This window comes from Eucalyptus grandis, chromosome 7 (assembly GCF_016545825.1).
Source record: "Eucalyptus grandis isolate ANBG69807.140 chromosome 7, ASM1654582v1, whole genome shotgun sequence".
Classification (NCBI taxonomy): Eukaryota; Viridiplantae; Streptophyta; class Magnoliopsida; order Myrtales; family Myrtaceae; genus Eucalyptus; species Eucalyptus grandis.
Genome location: NC_052618.1, coordinates 18312546 through 18328686, shown reverse-complemented (window position 1 = coordinate 18328686; position 16141 = coordinate 18312546). Strand labels below are relative to the sequence as shown.

The 16141-nt window shown below is 37.2% G+C and overlaps 1 protein-coding gene across 1 annotated transcript in view; it reads left to right on the top strand.

The window, feature by feature from the left end:
- The first annotated feature begins 554 nt into the window (after nucleotides 1–554).
- Nucleotides 555–16141, top strand: part of LOC120286448 — a 28526-nt gene continuing 12939 nt past the window's right edge. Inside the window, exon 1 of the mRNA XM_039317543.1 lies at nucleotides 555–3500. Within this exon, the coding sequence (XP_039173477.1) occupies nucleotides 555–3500 (2946 nt within the window). The remainder of the gene's footprint in view (nucleotides 3501–16141) is intronic.

The window sequence follows — 16141 nt, the reverse complement described above, 5'->3', positions numbered from 1 at the left end:
TACTTTTACGATTTTCTGGTAACTATTCAATTTGGGCATTAGCGGGAAGGCTCTGATAGTGACCGATCAACTAAAGAAATAATAAAATGCAGAAATTCATCTAATTCTGTAACCTCGACTGTTCATAAGTCCACCATCTTTTTCTTGTCTTGATTGAGGCGACTGGAACGGTCTTATTTAATTTTTATCTTTTGCCAGTTTCCACTCTGAGCAATATGCTATCAAGTTTTCAGCTACCCAAGAAATTAACTAATGTCTAGTTAAGGCCTTGACCATGGTTAAGTTACCGAGCTCTTTTATACTTAAATTGACTGCTCTTCCCTCTCCTTCCTCCATCCTTGTTTGCGCTCAAATCTGTCAGGCTTCTTTCATCTCTCATCGTTCTTGCTCTGTTTCCCTCTTTCTTCACCTCGGCACAACCGTTCTTCTTCCTTCTCTTCTTCTTCGGTATCTGCTTCTCTTTTCCATCGTCTTCTCTCTCTGTCTCCCTATTTTCTCGCCCTTTCTTTCTCAAAAAAAAAAAAAAAAAGAAAAAAGAAAAAAAAAAAAAAGAAATGTCGATCGATGTTGCTATTGCTATTGCGTGGGATGTCTTCAAGTCCGTAGTTGCTCCCATCAAGCGTCAATTCGGATACGTGATCTACTCCAAGAGGCACGCCCAAGATCTTCAGGAGAAAGTCGTGGAGCTTGCGGATGAGGTTGATAGGGTCCACAATCTCGCTGAAGAGGCCAGAAACAATCTTCGGAAGGTCTACGGTCGCGTCACGGAGTGGCATGCAAGTGCTGAGAAGGCCTTGAAGGAGGTGCGAGACCTGTTGCGCGACTTCCAAGAGGCGAGCAAGACTTGCTGCTATGAAACTCTTCCTGATCCCAAGTATCGCTATCAATTCAGTAGGAAGGCCAAGGACAAGATCGAGGTCATTCAGCAACTCACTCAAGAATGCAGGGAATTCAAGGAGTTGAACGACATCTCCTCCAGCAATCCTGCTCCAGGGAACGTTGCTGCTCTGACTCCGGCCAAGATAGAGGGCATCTCCTCCAGCAATCCTTCTCCGGGGAACGTTGCTGCTCTGACTCCGGCCAAGAGAGAGGGCAAAGATGTCGTCCACTCGGCCACTGTGACGGCCTCCGCTTCTTTTACCTCGACGTCGAATAAGGTTAGGGACGATGGTGTCTTCGAATCGAGAGCTTCTATTATTCTGGACATCATGGGCGCTCTTGCCGATGATAGCAATAGCGTGGTCGGGGTTTACGGGCAGGGCGGGGTCGGCAAGTCCACCCTTTTGGCGGATGTTAAAGGGAGAATGATAGAAAAGAAGTCGTTCGATTGGGTCGCTAAGGCCGACGTGTCGGAAAATCCAGACATCAAGAAGATTCAAGGAGAGATTGCGCACGCCTTGGGCCTGGATATAAAGAACGAAGAGATTGTCAGCGTGCGAGCCGAGCTTTTGCACAAGAGGTTGGAAAATGAGGAGAGGAAAAAAAAGGTCCTCATAATACTGGACAACCTGTGGAAGGGGCTGGACTTGAAATCAGTGGGCATTCCTTGCGGACATGACAACAAAGTCATAGGATGCAAGTTGTTGCTGACGTCAAGATTTCAAGATGTTTTGCGAAGGGAAATGGGCTGCGACAGGGACTTCCACCTTAAAGAGCTGAGGGATGAAGAGGCAAAAAGATTGTTTGAGAGCATGGTGGGAGACAAAGTTCATGATGACCCATTCAAATCCTTGGTGGATGAAGCAATCCACAAATGTGCAGGTTTGCCTTTCCTAATTATTTCAATGGCGATTATTTTTAAAGACGCCGAATTTTATGAATGGAAGGATGTTTTGACACAAATCGAGAAGTCTACAGACATAGGAATAAGTGAGAGCATAAATAAGACGTTGCAGTTGAGTTATGATCGTTTCAAAGGGAAGGATGGTGAAGAGGTGAAGTCATTGCTACGACTCTGTGTTGTTTATGGTGTCTCTAAGCCCTCTCTTGAGAACTTGGTGAGGTACAGCGCGGGTTTGAGGTTATTTCGAGAGGATAGCAGCATGGAAGAAATTAGAAATAGGTTAAACACATTGATCCAAAAATTGAAAGCAGCCTCCCTTTTGTTAGAAGACAATGAAGATGTTGATGGTTTCAAGATACATGACTTGGTTCGTGGATTTATTGCCTCAGTAGCTTCAAGAGATAACCCTCTTCTCGTGTTGAAAGAAAATGATAATTCGGTTATAGAATTGCCAAAGGACAAGCTCAGAAGTTGTACAGCAGTATGCTTTCCCTACGTTGACATGAAGGAGCTTCCCGAAGAGTTAGATTGTGCCGAAATGCGGATCTTTTTGCTATTCATGAACAATGAATCTCTTAAGGTCCCAAATTCATATTTCAACTCTATGAAAAAACTCATGGTCTTACATCTTTCTCATGTGTGTCTCACTTGTTCACCTTCGCCGTTTCAGTTGTTGGAGAACTTGCACACTCTGTGTCTTGATGGTTGTTTGTTAGAGGATGTAGCCATGATTGGCAAGCTAAAAGGGCTGCATATTCTTAGCTTTGTGAATTCCAAAATTCAACGATTGCCAAAAGAAATTGGACAATTGGTAGAGCTGAGGTTGTTAGACTTAAGCCATTGCCCGCTACTTAAGATAATTGAGCCGGGTGTGCTTGGAAACTTGATGAAATTGGAGGAGTTGTATATGGAGAATAGCTTTGATCGATGGAATGCCATGGAGCAAACTCCAACTAATGCCATGCTTATTGAGTTGAATAACATGAAGAATCTATACACTTTGCATGTATCCATTCTCGATCCAAGTGCGCTCCCAGAGGATCTAAATGTCAAGAAATTAACCAAGTACAAAATCCATATAGGTGATGTGGCGTGCTGGCAACGTCACAAAGGATCGAGCATATTGGATCTTAAGTTGGATCCAACAAATGATATTCTTCAGAAAAGATACATACGAACTTTATTAGGCAAAACCGACAATTTATTTTTAGATGGATTAAACGGAATTGAGCAAAGTATCTGCGTGTTATCCCAAGAAGCCTTTCCAAATATAAAGCATCTACATGTGCAGAGTAGTCCCTCCATCCACTATGTCCTGCAGTCACCATCCCATGCAGATTTTAAGATGCTGGAGTCGTTAATTCTCATGAATCTCATCAACTTGGAGAAGATATGCAACAACCATATCTCCTCTAATTCCTTTAGTGCTTTAAAATTAGTAGAGGTTAGGAGTTGCAACAAGATAGAAGTTTTGTTTCCTCTTTCGTTATTGAGAGAACTTCCACGGCTTGAAGAGATCCAAGTTATCAACTGCCACTTAATGCGGGAGATTGTAGAAGTTGATGACTGTGGCAAAGTTGAATTGTGTAATTTGCATGTATTGATATTGTATAACTTGCCAAATATCAAGAAATTTTTCACCCCCGGGACGGCTGCTTTAAGTAGTGCATCAAAAGACCAAGTTGGCACTCAAGTTGCTTTCTTCAACGGACAGCAGGTAACTTTCTATCAAAAGAATATACTGCCTATTAATCTTTTATTGATTTGCTAATTAGAAGTACCATAGATTTTAATCCTCATTCCTTTTTTTTTTCAGTTCATTTTCTTCCTAATTACCTTGTCCAATCTTGCCTTGTAATTAGTTAAAGCAATCTTCCATTTCTCTTCATTGTGTAGAAGTCAACTAATAGAATGGAATCTAGGGGTGTGCATGGTCCGGGCAGGCGGTTCCCGACCTAGAACCGGGATCCACCCGTTTGTTGCATGGATCTACTTGGGAACTGGACTGTCGGTCCGGTCTGGTTCCCGGGTGGATCCATGGAACCGATCTTAACGCGAAACAATTTTGATTTTAAACATAGAACGACTACGTGACATCAAAACAAGCCAAATAAAGAAAAACCAAATTTAAGTATGTGAAGATGCGGACGGTGGGAGAAGTAAACGTAGCGAAATGGTGATAGGATTAGGAGCCGAAGACGAAGGGAGTGAGATGAGATCTAGGGTTTCTTCTAGTAATTTTTTTAATATTAAAAAGGTTCCGGTTCAGTCCGGGTGGGTGGGCGGGCAGATCTATCCATGGAATCGGAACCGAAACGTACCCATCGGTTCCCTCAAGAACCGCCAGTTCCGGCGATTCGGTCCAATTCCGGGTGATCCGGGCGGTTCCCGAGTATTTTGCACACCCCTAATGGAATCCATGTAAATTTAGTTTGGGATAGGATCTGAGTTATTTTCAACTTACATGCTGCAAGTATACTTGTATTAATAGGCTTTACAGAGCAACATTGAAGGGAATTTTGGCGCTAGAATAATTCCACAATAACATCATTTCATAATCTTGTAAAATTGATTCCTCGAATTTAGTTATCTTTGTTATTATCTATAAAATATAATATCTAGGTGAATTCTATACCAAGAATGAGCATGGGGATTGGGTTTTCAAATAGTAGCAACGATGCTAACCTGATTGATGTGTATTTCAATAAGCACTTAGTCATTGCATAGATCCTATTAGTATAAAAGTACTCAATTTCATGCGTGTTCATATATTTTGTAAAGCACTTTGGGCATAACAAACATAAATATTCAACTTGTGCTAATATCTTGTAGTCATAGGCTTTAGTTTAGCAAAAACTACATGTAATTCCATGAAGATTTTAAGCAGTACACATTTACTTCCAAAATTTGGTTATATTAATTATGGCATATTGAGCATAGCTATGTGATGTTATCATCCAATGGTCCTTTTAAATAGCTGACCGGGAATGCTATATGCATAATGAAATAAAAAATTTAGCCTTTCCTATGACTGTTTTATATGCTTGGGATATACTTGAAAGCCTAGTAGGTGTTTTGCTTTTTCATGAAGTCAACCGTATTATTGGTAATTTTTGTCTTAATCTCTATTAAGATTATCGAGTCTTTTTCCTCATTTTTATTTTGAAAATTTTCAACTCATTTTAGTGCATTCTGAAGCCAAAGGACGATTTAACCAAAACAGATACACAAAAATTGCAACTTTATCATACATGTAACAAGCATTTGAGTCCTAAATATGTTTGAGGGCAAAGTGTCTTAGGAGTCTTTAACATTTTAGTCATGAGTCAGTTGAGTACCAAATATATTATTTGGAATAGTCCTCACATTTTGAAAAACAATGAAAATCAAGTTCTAAACTTAGTGTTGTTGACAAATTTTATCAACAGAAATTATAACATCTTGTTTTTCGTGAAGTCCAGTATGATTTTATCTAAATCAAGGGAATGTACATAGGTTTGGTCCATAATGGAGTGGAACCTTGATTATCATAATTTACCCAAAATAAGTCACAAACTTGTGAAGTGGCGAAAAATCATTGTCATTTTCCCGATTTTTTTACTCAATATTTGAGCTTAATTTTATTAATTAATTCACATAATTGAGTTTTTTTGGCTCATTTCTAAAGTACCTCATGTGCATTATTATGGTCAAAATCATGGTCTTAATAGGTGAAAGTGTAAAAAGAAATGATTTTCAAGTGAATACTTGGTTTAAAGCATAATTCGAAGGTGTAATTGAGGCTCAAGCGTAGGAATTGGCAATTGAGATATAATAGACCGTAACATTTATAATGAAAATAATTAATGATTTTGTATAATAAACCTTTATCACCTAGAAATCCGACTTAGAACATGGTCTCAAGCACTATGTAATTGAGAATTTATGAATATAAAGTTGACAATTTAGATCATAACAACAACAATTAATGGTATTTAATTGAAATTGAGGCCATTATGTATAGTTGATTAGACTACTAAACTAGTAGGTGGAAATTATAGTTAATTGTTTAACTAGCTTTAGCTATAACATTTAAGAGGAGATCCTTTTCGTTTATGCACCCATTGTCTACGACACGTATGGATGGGCGACATGTGTCATCATCCCCCCCAAAAAACCCTCTCTCTCTCTGTATCCATCCAAAAGTTAATCAGCATCGGGAGAGGGCCTGCATCTTCTCTCGCTGAAGGGGTTGAGAACTAGATCTGCTTGGCCCCACCGTAGCCACGCTCATCCGCCCCCACCATGACCGGCCACAGCTCACCTCCGTCCACGTCTCCACCAACTGCTGGCAGATTCTACCCTCATGCCCAGTCACGTCCCTTGCGGACCTGGCACAAATTCTATCTATAACTGTTTTTCTTCTTCGCTTGTAATCACCGTCACGAACTCTGTCGCGACCAACAAGCTCGACGCTAGCACAAGGCTTGGTCGCATCTTCCTGAGGTCGATTCTTCGGGGACGTGAAGAGGGAGAACAAGAAATTGGTAAAAAGAAAAAAAATAAAGAGAAAATAATGTGCCACGTGTCTAACTATTGGTGCGAGCAGTAGACAATAGGAGTAAGGGCTGTTAGACGCAAATTGCGCAACCTCAAGATCTCCATAACCAGAACAAGAACATGCATAATTGAGTAGAAAGATTAATGCACCTGGATCCATCGAACATAAAGCGGAAGTAGAAAAAGGGATTACCCACATATAAAGGGGATACACGCATCAAGTCCTTCTCCTCTATTGCCCTCCGTATCACTGGCTCAATGAGGTGGCCCCCCTCACGTGTAGCGTTAGGTAAACGCCCCTTAGGTGATGATACATGTGAGAATTATGGTTAGAGGAGAGACTTGAGCACTATTTATAGAGTTTCCAGCCGGTCTCTCATTACGGGCCGGGCTCAACTCGGCCCTCACTAGCCAGCCCATATTAGACTAATTAAGAAACCTTCTATCTCACCTTAGACCAACCCCGCTTTTTACGGTAACCGTAAAACAGTAAATTACAATATCAATTAATTTAGTCCACATTAGAAAAACTCTTACATTCTCCCACTTGGACTATATTAATTGAAATCGCATCAGATGTGCGCATATTTGGTCTAGAGATAATTCTTAATAGTCAATCCTATCCCATAAAGTCTTAAACACCGAATCATGGCGGTAACTGCGTGTATACACACAGAGCCTTCCATGGTCATGAATGTTCTCAACTTTATTGATATAAATTCAATATGGTAGTGTGTCAAATTGATAACGTCTCTCATAGAGAGATTCCATTTGTCAGTCACCATTTTATTACCTTAGGTGTCACAAAAACTTGTGCCACAAGAAAATGCTTTATGCTTCCAATGAACCCACATATGTCTTGTCTTTATGGTTAACCTTTCTTTATGTATCACAAGACATATGCATAAAGCTAATAACTGGATGCCCGGATGCCCCTAGCCTTCACTCAAGGTCTATACAATCCATTGATACTTTATCAATATATATTCAACATAATAACAACACATTCAAAATATTTTATTGAATGCAAAAGTTGATACATATCAAATCGTTACTAAGTGTAACGAACCACAGATGTGAACTTTATCAGAGTAAAGCCAAAATAGCTCCCACTAAACAACAGCATCCGAAGATACTCCTAGGCCCATGTTAACGACATGTTACTAAAATACACATGAGTGTAGGCCTTTAGTTAGTGGATCTGCAACCACATCATCTGTGAAAATATGTTATATTATAAGTCACCTTTCTGTACCGTTTTTTTATGGTCAAAAATATCTGACCACTATATATTTAGACCTCTTGAGACCTCTGTAGTAAATAAATAATACTACAAATTTGTTATCTCAATACAACCGTATGGGTCTATCCATCAAGTTAAAATGATCAATTCCGTCATGAGGTTTTAGAGCCTAATAGCCCAAGTAATAACCTAAAAGAATGTTACTAACACTGCATACATAGTAGAATATAACATAAAACTTTATTTACTGCACTAAATCTGTATTCCGTTATTGATTGCATGTCATTAGAACAGCCATCAAAGTTTACATCTAAATACTCTACTAACTGCAAAAATTGAACATGTCTATAAATTAGCATATAATCTCTTGTCTTCTTTAAGTACCTTAAAATTTTCTTGACAAAGAACCCCTTGTGATCATGTCCCGGATTTGACCGATATCTGCCTAGAAGTCCTATCACAAAGACAACATTTAGTCTAGTGCAAATTTGAGCATACATTATACTTTTAAGTGCACTGACACAAGGTAAACATATTTAGTTAGATTTTCTCAATATCTAAATAAGGACAATGTGATAGATTTAGTCCATCACCCTTAACAACAGAAGCAATTCCTAGCTTACAATGATATATATTGAATATTTCCAATATACAATCAGCAAATGTTTTCCGAGAAAATCTAATATAATATGGCAAAAAAAATCCTTACAGACCTCAGTACAAAGGATATAAGATGTCTCAAGGTCACAACTTGTAAGCAAAACATCATGTACATAAAGTATGAGAAAAAATAAATTTCCTCCCACTGACCTTGTAGTATATTGAATTACTTTGTTCCCAATTGAACAAAATAACAACACTATGAAATTTTAATAATATTGTCTGGAAACTTGCTTAAGACTATGAATTAGAACTTTTCAGTCTACACACAAGTCTACTCGAAACGTTTATTGCAAAGTTCTCCAATTGCACAATATAAATTTTTTGTATCTATTTGGCGTAACTCCATATATAAATAAATAAATAAACTGTTAATGCCGCATTCACTCTAAAAGAATCTTTTAAAGAAATAGTTATTTCTTCACTATAAACAATCCACCCATCTTTCAAAGTGAAAACTTTAGTTACCAATTTGGCTTTAAATTCCACAATCTTTCTTTGAAATTCTTTTAGTTTTGTACGCCAATTTGCAACTAATAAACTTGTGAGCTTTAGACAAGTCAGTAAGTTTCCAAACATGTTTCATAGATTATATATCGCCTTTTATGGCATCTAATCACATACTTGATTGAGGATAAGAAACAACATTTATTTATGTCACTAAATCAACCATGTAATGGATATTATAGTCATGCTTTCACAAATAGACTATATAGTTTAATGGAATAACTGATTGTCTTTTCCTAACAAATCTCCTTAATAAAGCTGCAACCACTTCATTCTGCACTTGAGAGATTTAAGAAATTTCATTATAAACTATATCAAGAATAGTACCTTGAACCTCAATAAGTTTAGTCTATGATACAAGAGATTCCATAATTATCTGTATAGGTAAAGACAAAAACATAGTAAGCTCCATCATACTATTATCTTTAATAGTCTGAGAGCAGTTATCCTCTACAATTACGTCAATTTTTAAAAACTTTAGAGTATGTGATTACATAATTCTTGTACCTTCTTTAGGGTCATAAAATCAATACCCCTTTTGTATATGAAAAAATTGCTTTCATAATATCAGCCCACAAAAGACTAGATAAATTAGTCTTACTAATCATACTCATCACCATGTTCAATATGGTGCATTTATGCCTTTCGACCAAATCTTTTGTCAGAATTTTCAGGTATAGTAATTAAATTACCACCCCAGAATCTACCAAGTATATGATAAATGACCCTTTAAGCTATTTCGCATTGTCATACTTGCCAAAATACTAACGGCCACTGTTAAACCTAACAACCTTTTAAGACATTTATCTCGGTCATTTTCCTTAAATAAAAACAACTTTTTGAAATAACCTTTTAATCATATACGAGATGTATATGTCATTAGGACTTAAACACAATCTTTGCATATGTGTCATACTTTCAATATCAGACAAGACATAATTTCAAGCAACTAAGGCTTCTATCATCTTATAGCAGTGCAGTCTGCAGGCAAATCTCTTTTCAAGTGTTGCAGAATGGAACGCTTCATGGACAGTAAGCAAATTCAATTGCTCTTTTCTCAAGCAACAAATCATATGTCCACAACTTAAAATTTGAAGCAGTAAAAACCTCACTGGTGACTGAATTATCATTTACAGAAAATGTGATTGAAAAACAAGCAGTATATAATTAGCATCACGTGAGTATTGTGTAACTTGACGTACAAGTACACATCTAGAGAGTTACATGCAAAATCACATAATCACCTTTGGGCAGAATACATGACATGCAATTGTACACTTCCCACATGATAAGGGTTATGAGAATATATTCCAATCTTTGTGAATTCATCACCTTTGGGCATATGAACCATTAAGATCAGTCACTCCTTCACCACACTATCATGTATCCCTCCATGAACTAATACACAATCACCTCATTTGGGAGTATAACTATGCATTAGACCAGGAGACATCCCAATCAAATATACGAGATCGAAATTTCTCAAACCCAATCAAGTGTGCCATTTTGGCGGTCACAACTCAATTGAATTCTTGAAATTCTCTCATACTAGGGATATAATATTTACTACTCACATACATCATATACATGTGATTTTAATTTTAGTGATAGGGGCATGTTATCACTAAAATCACATATTATGCTAATTACATTGCTTTATCCATTAATAAAAATTAATCATACATATATATATAAATATATATACAATGAATCTGTTAGACAGATTCCAATGAGATCATTAATCACAGTAACACAAAAAACTTCTCATAACAGAGAATAAAACATCTCTTAGGCACCCCAATTACATATTACCAGAACAACATAAGAAGAATGCTGATTTATAATATCTCTCACAAATTAACATTAATTGTAATACAGGGTAAACCAAATCGACAAGTTTGATAGCTGATCCATTATTACTCATGAGTTCATAAGGCAAAAATGACTCCAAGGCCAACAACTGATTTATTAATCAATTTTAGGTAACAAATATCATTACTTCAACCAGTGACCTATTAATTGAGTCAAACCAGAGAATCAAATATCTAAAATTTAACAGTAGATACTATTGCTCTGCATAAATGTTGTCATACTCCTTAACTTTAAAAAATATTCAACTTGATATACATTAACAAGTGACCAGATGAGTTCATGTACAATATGCAGTAACTTAATTGACATGCATTATCCACATTCAGCGGATGTGTTAATCGGCACATCGTTTGGTCACGAGTCCTTAAGTCGTCTATCATTCAAAGATTACCAGTGTGTAAAGGAGTATACTTGACTAACAAAAGTTTCATAATCTTTATTGTTTCTCATCAGCTCAATACATAGCTCAAATACAATCTCATACGAATTGTAACTCATTAAGCCAGCTTCAATTCACAATAAAGTTTGATTTTTATTGATGAATCACACCTTTTTATTATGTGATAACATACTAGTAACCCATCACCTGTATTTCCAAAATAACAGAAAATACAAGAAAAATACGCAAAAATACACTAAAAATACACGTATTTAGGATTTCATATGCAATTTCACATCAATAAAACCACCAAAAATATAAAATAAATATACCACAAGATAGGAAATCACCATACGAGTCCAACGCCGCCAACCACGCGCCAAAATAAGCCTCCACGCGCCTGCACGCGCCGCCTGAGTGCGCGGCGCGTGGGGATCACACGCGGCGTGCGTTCGATGCCCAGGCGGCGCGTGGGGGCGCGTGCAGCATCCCCTGGCGACGCGCCGCCGACCCTTTTGCTCGTCTCGTCTCCCCCAATCCAAAATTATGATTTAATTTAATTTTTATTGAACAAAAAGTCTCGAAAATCACAAATTAGGGCAAGATCAGTACCAATTAGGGCTAATCCATACAAATTAGGGTAGATCCATACAAATTATGGTAAATCCGTACAAATTAGGGAAAAACCAATTGCATTCGAGTTCTAGGGTTATGATTGCTCTGATACCACATGTTAGACGCAAATTGCGCAACCCCAAGATCTCCATAATCAGAACAAGAACATGCATAATTGAGTAGAAAGATTAACGCACCTGGATCCATCGAACATAGAGCGGAAGTAGAAAAATGGATTACCCACATATAAAGGGGATCCACGCATCAAGTCTTTCTCCTCTATTGCCCTCCGTATCACTGGCTCAATGAGGCGGCCCCCCTCACGTGTAGCGTTAGGTAAACGCCTTTTAGGTGATGATACATGTGAGAATTAGGGTTAGAGGAGAGACTTGAGCACTATTTATAGAGTTTCCAGCCAGTCTCTCTCATTACGGGCCAGGCTCAACTCGGCTCACACTAGCCAGCCCATATTAGACTAATTAAGAAACCTTCTATCTCACCTTAGACTAACCCTGTTTTACGGTAACCGTAAAAACAGTAAATTACAATATCAATTAATTTAGTCCACATTAGAAAAACTCTTACAAGGGCCGCAATAGATAATCCACACCCAGGTAGTTAATACTAAGGAAAGAAGGTAATAGCCATAATGAGCTACCAAATGTCATGTTGTTGGATACAAATACAGTAATTTATTGGATCTTAATTGGATGAATTGTAATGCTTCACCCATAAAGTGATTGGGTCCGGACAAGCCCGAGCGGGCTAAGATAGGTGGCCCAGGCGTCAAAAAGAAGTTGCTTGCAGTAACTGAACTTTTATGATAGTAATTTTCCCTTCTGGAGTAGTAAATTAGACATACCTTCCGTGATTAAGGTCTTGTAGCGTTGTAATTTACTTCTCGTGATTGCAATCTCGCCTTATTGATCACCTATTGCAATGAGATATTTTCCTTTTGTTAGCAAATTGCCTATGTCTTTTGTAATCATGGCCATTCTATAGTTTCTTCATTTATTTTTTTCATGGTAGTAATCCTCATTGTGAGATGGTATAGTGCTTTATAGCAATCATCTGATAAAATGAGTAATGTAAGTAGTAACATAACCTAAGAGGGAGTATGTTACCTTATGGGAAGTAATCTACCTTGAATGTACTTCCTTTTGCTTTAGGGATTATTAATTTTTGTAGTCATTAGCAAACTGAATTGATGCTATTTCTTGATGATTGTGGTTCCCTTATTGTTAATAGATTGAAAACAAAATCTAATCGTAATACCACCATGAATCTAATTTGTAAATGCAAATATCTCGTAGTTGTAGGCATAAGTAAGCGGCTTTCAGGAAAACTACACAAAATCCCCATAAAGATTTGAAGCGGTACACATTCACTTCCAAAATTTGTTTATATATATTATGAAGTATTGAGCACAGCTATGTGATGTTGTCATCCGGTGGTCCTTTTAAAATAGCTAACTAGGGAGGCTATATGCATAATGAGATAAAAAATTTAGCCTTTTCTGTGGTTGTTTTATATGATTGGGATATATTTGAAAGCCTAGTAGATGTTTGGCTCTTTTCATGAAGTCAACCGTATTATTAGTAATTTTTCTCTTGATCTCTATTAAGGTCATAGCGTTTTTTCCCTCATTTTTATTTATTTATTTATTTTAGGAATTTCCAACTCATTTTAGTGCATTCGGAGGCCAAAGGATGATTTAACTAAAGCAGATACAAAAAAATTGCAATTTTATTGTAAAAAATCATATGTAACATGTAAATGGTAAAATGCTCAAAGGGTTGACATCCGCAATAAAATCAAAGTTGAACAAACTCATGTCATACTTAAAAGGTTAGGAGTAAAGGTGTGCTCCCCTCAAAGTTCATGAGTGGGTTGGGTAATTTCCCCGTGATTTTTATGTTCTTTTGTTGGTAAATGAATGATAAATTAGCATCGTAAAAGAATGAGGAAAAATATAAGAGTGTTAAAATTCAATAGTGAAATTATGGAGAAAGGGAGGAGGAGAAAGCGATTACTAATGAGTGGCTTGTTGAGAGAGGAGTTCTAAGATTGTCATACAGGGAATTTGAAATACATGCAAATAAAGTTCTAATGTTAGTGTTGTTGACAAACTTCATCGATAGAAATTATAGTAGTTTATTTTTCACGAAAGTAAGTATAATTTTGACCTAAATCAAGGAATGTACATAGATTTGGTCCCTAATAAAGTGGAATCTTAATTATCATAATTAACTGAAAATGTATTCTATGTTAAGCAGTGAAATATCATTGTCATTTTCCCGCTTTGTTTACTCAAAATTTGGGCTTAATTTTATTAATTAATTCTCGTAATTAAGTTTTTTTGCTCATTTCTAAACTACTTCATGTGCTTTGTTCCTTCATTATGGTCAAAATCATGGTCTTAATTGGTGAAACATTAAAATGAAATGATTTCCAAGCGAATGCTTGGTTTGAAGCATTATTCCAACATATGGTCAAGGCTCGAGCATATAAAATGGCAATTGATATATAGTAGATTGTAACATTCATAATAAAATTAATCAAATGATTATGTATAATAAACCTTTATATCCTAGAAATTGGACTTAGAAAATTGTTTGAAACACTATGTAATTGATAATTTATGAATATGAAGTTGATAATTTAGATCATCACAATAACACTTAATGGCATTTAATTGAAATTGAGGCCGTTTATGTATAGTTGATTAAATTGATTATTGTTAGTAAGAGAAGTAAACTATGGATAAGCAGTGGTCCAATTAAGGAAAACGCATGGCCGTTTTGTACAACAAAAATTTCTTGAAGCCTTTTAGTTGAATAGACATGATTATCCTATTATAATGACGTAATAAAGATCCGTGGAAATTTAAGTTGTCATAGTAGATTAACAAAGTATAAAACGGTAGTTTGAGTATGGGCGTTTGCGGCCTACTGTGCTACGGCACGTATCGATGGCCAATACGTGTCATCATGCTCTTTCCTTTTTGCCCCCCGCACTTCTCTCTCTCTCCGTCAGAATGTTGTTCAACATCGCGAGAGGGACTGCGTCTTTTGTCTCTCCTACTCACCCCGCGTTGAAGGGCTGAGAGCCAGATCGGCTTACTGACACCGTCGACACGCTCATCGCAATCCGTCATCTCCCTTGTGGACCAGGCACAAATTCTATCTATATTTGTTTCTCTCACGAATTCAGCGTGACAAACAAGCTTGACGCTGCTATGGACCTTGGTTGTGCTTTTCTGAAGTTGATTTTTCGGTGATGTGAAGAGAGAGAATGAGGATTTGGTAAAATGAAAAAAAAAAAAAAAAAAAAAAGAGAAAATAAGGTGCCGTGTGTTTGACTATTGGTGCGAGCCATAGACAATAAGTGTAAGGATCGCTGTAGACCATCCACACCCGGATAGTTAATATTAAGGATTGAAGGACTACATTCGTGAGAAGATACAAATTATAGGATAATTGTTAAAGAGGAACCCCTCGTGTAGAATTTATTGAATCTTACTGAATAAATTATAATATTTCATGAATAAATTGATTCGGTTTGGATAAGCCCAAGTGGGCTTAGGTAGGTGGCCCATGAATAGAAAAAAAAAGAAGTTACTTGTAGAAACTAACCTTTTATAATAGTATTTTCCCATGTGAAGTAATAAATTACTTTTCAAAATTGCTGAATTTCTTTAGGTAGGTAGTAAATTAAACCTTCCTTAATTAAGTCTTACAGCATAGTAATTTACTTCTTGTGATTGCAATCTCGCTTGTTTGATCACTTATTGCAATGATATATTTTCCTTTGTGAGTAAATTGCCTATGTCTTTTGTAAACACTGTCATTCTATAGTTTCTTTATTTTTTATCCATTGTGAGATAGTAGCAATCATATGAAATGAGCAATATATTATTTTACAATTTTTTTTCCAGATGGAAGGGAGCTCTTGCTTTTAGAGTAATCATACCTCTAAAGGCCCGATCCTATCTTAAATGCTAATCTGCGCAATTTAGTTTTTGCTATTTGCTCGACCATTTTTATGGAGGTGGTGATGATTTTGTTTTTTTTTTGTGTGCCTCGGGTTGGGGGTGGGTTTAGTGCGGGCACTGTGTTGGGGTGGTTGACAAGTCAACGTTGTGAATTTAAGGCGACCCTGGGGGTTTTCGTTCCCCTGCTCCGCAAGCCTACGTGATTGCACCCGTCTAGGTTGAATCCTGGGGATATCCAGGTTACTTGTGAGCCATGGACGCAATCTCATCTGTGGTGCCTTAGCGCGCTTCGACAGAGCTAATTGATTGCTCTCGAGTGCTTTGGGGTGCACGGGATTGTCACTCACGTGGGGGGGGGGGGGGGGGAGGCACACTTTGTGGTGCTGTTTGGAAAGTGGGGACTTTCCATGATGTGGCGGGAGGCCATTGGCGGAGAGGTAGAATGGGAAGTGGGAAAGTTGCTAATAGGGACAAATCAACCGCGATTACTTTATTGAAGTAGCCTGATTATTGTAGAGAAACAACACAACCAAACTTGCCAAAATTAAG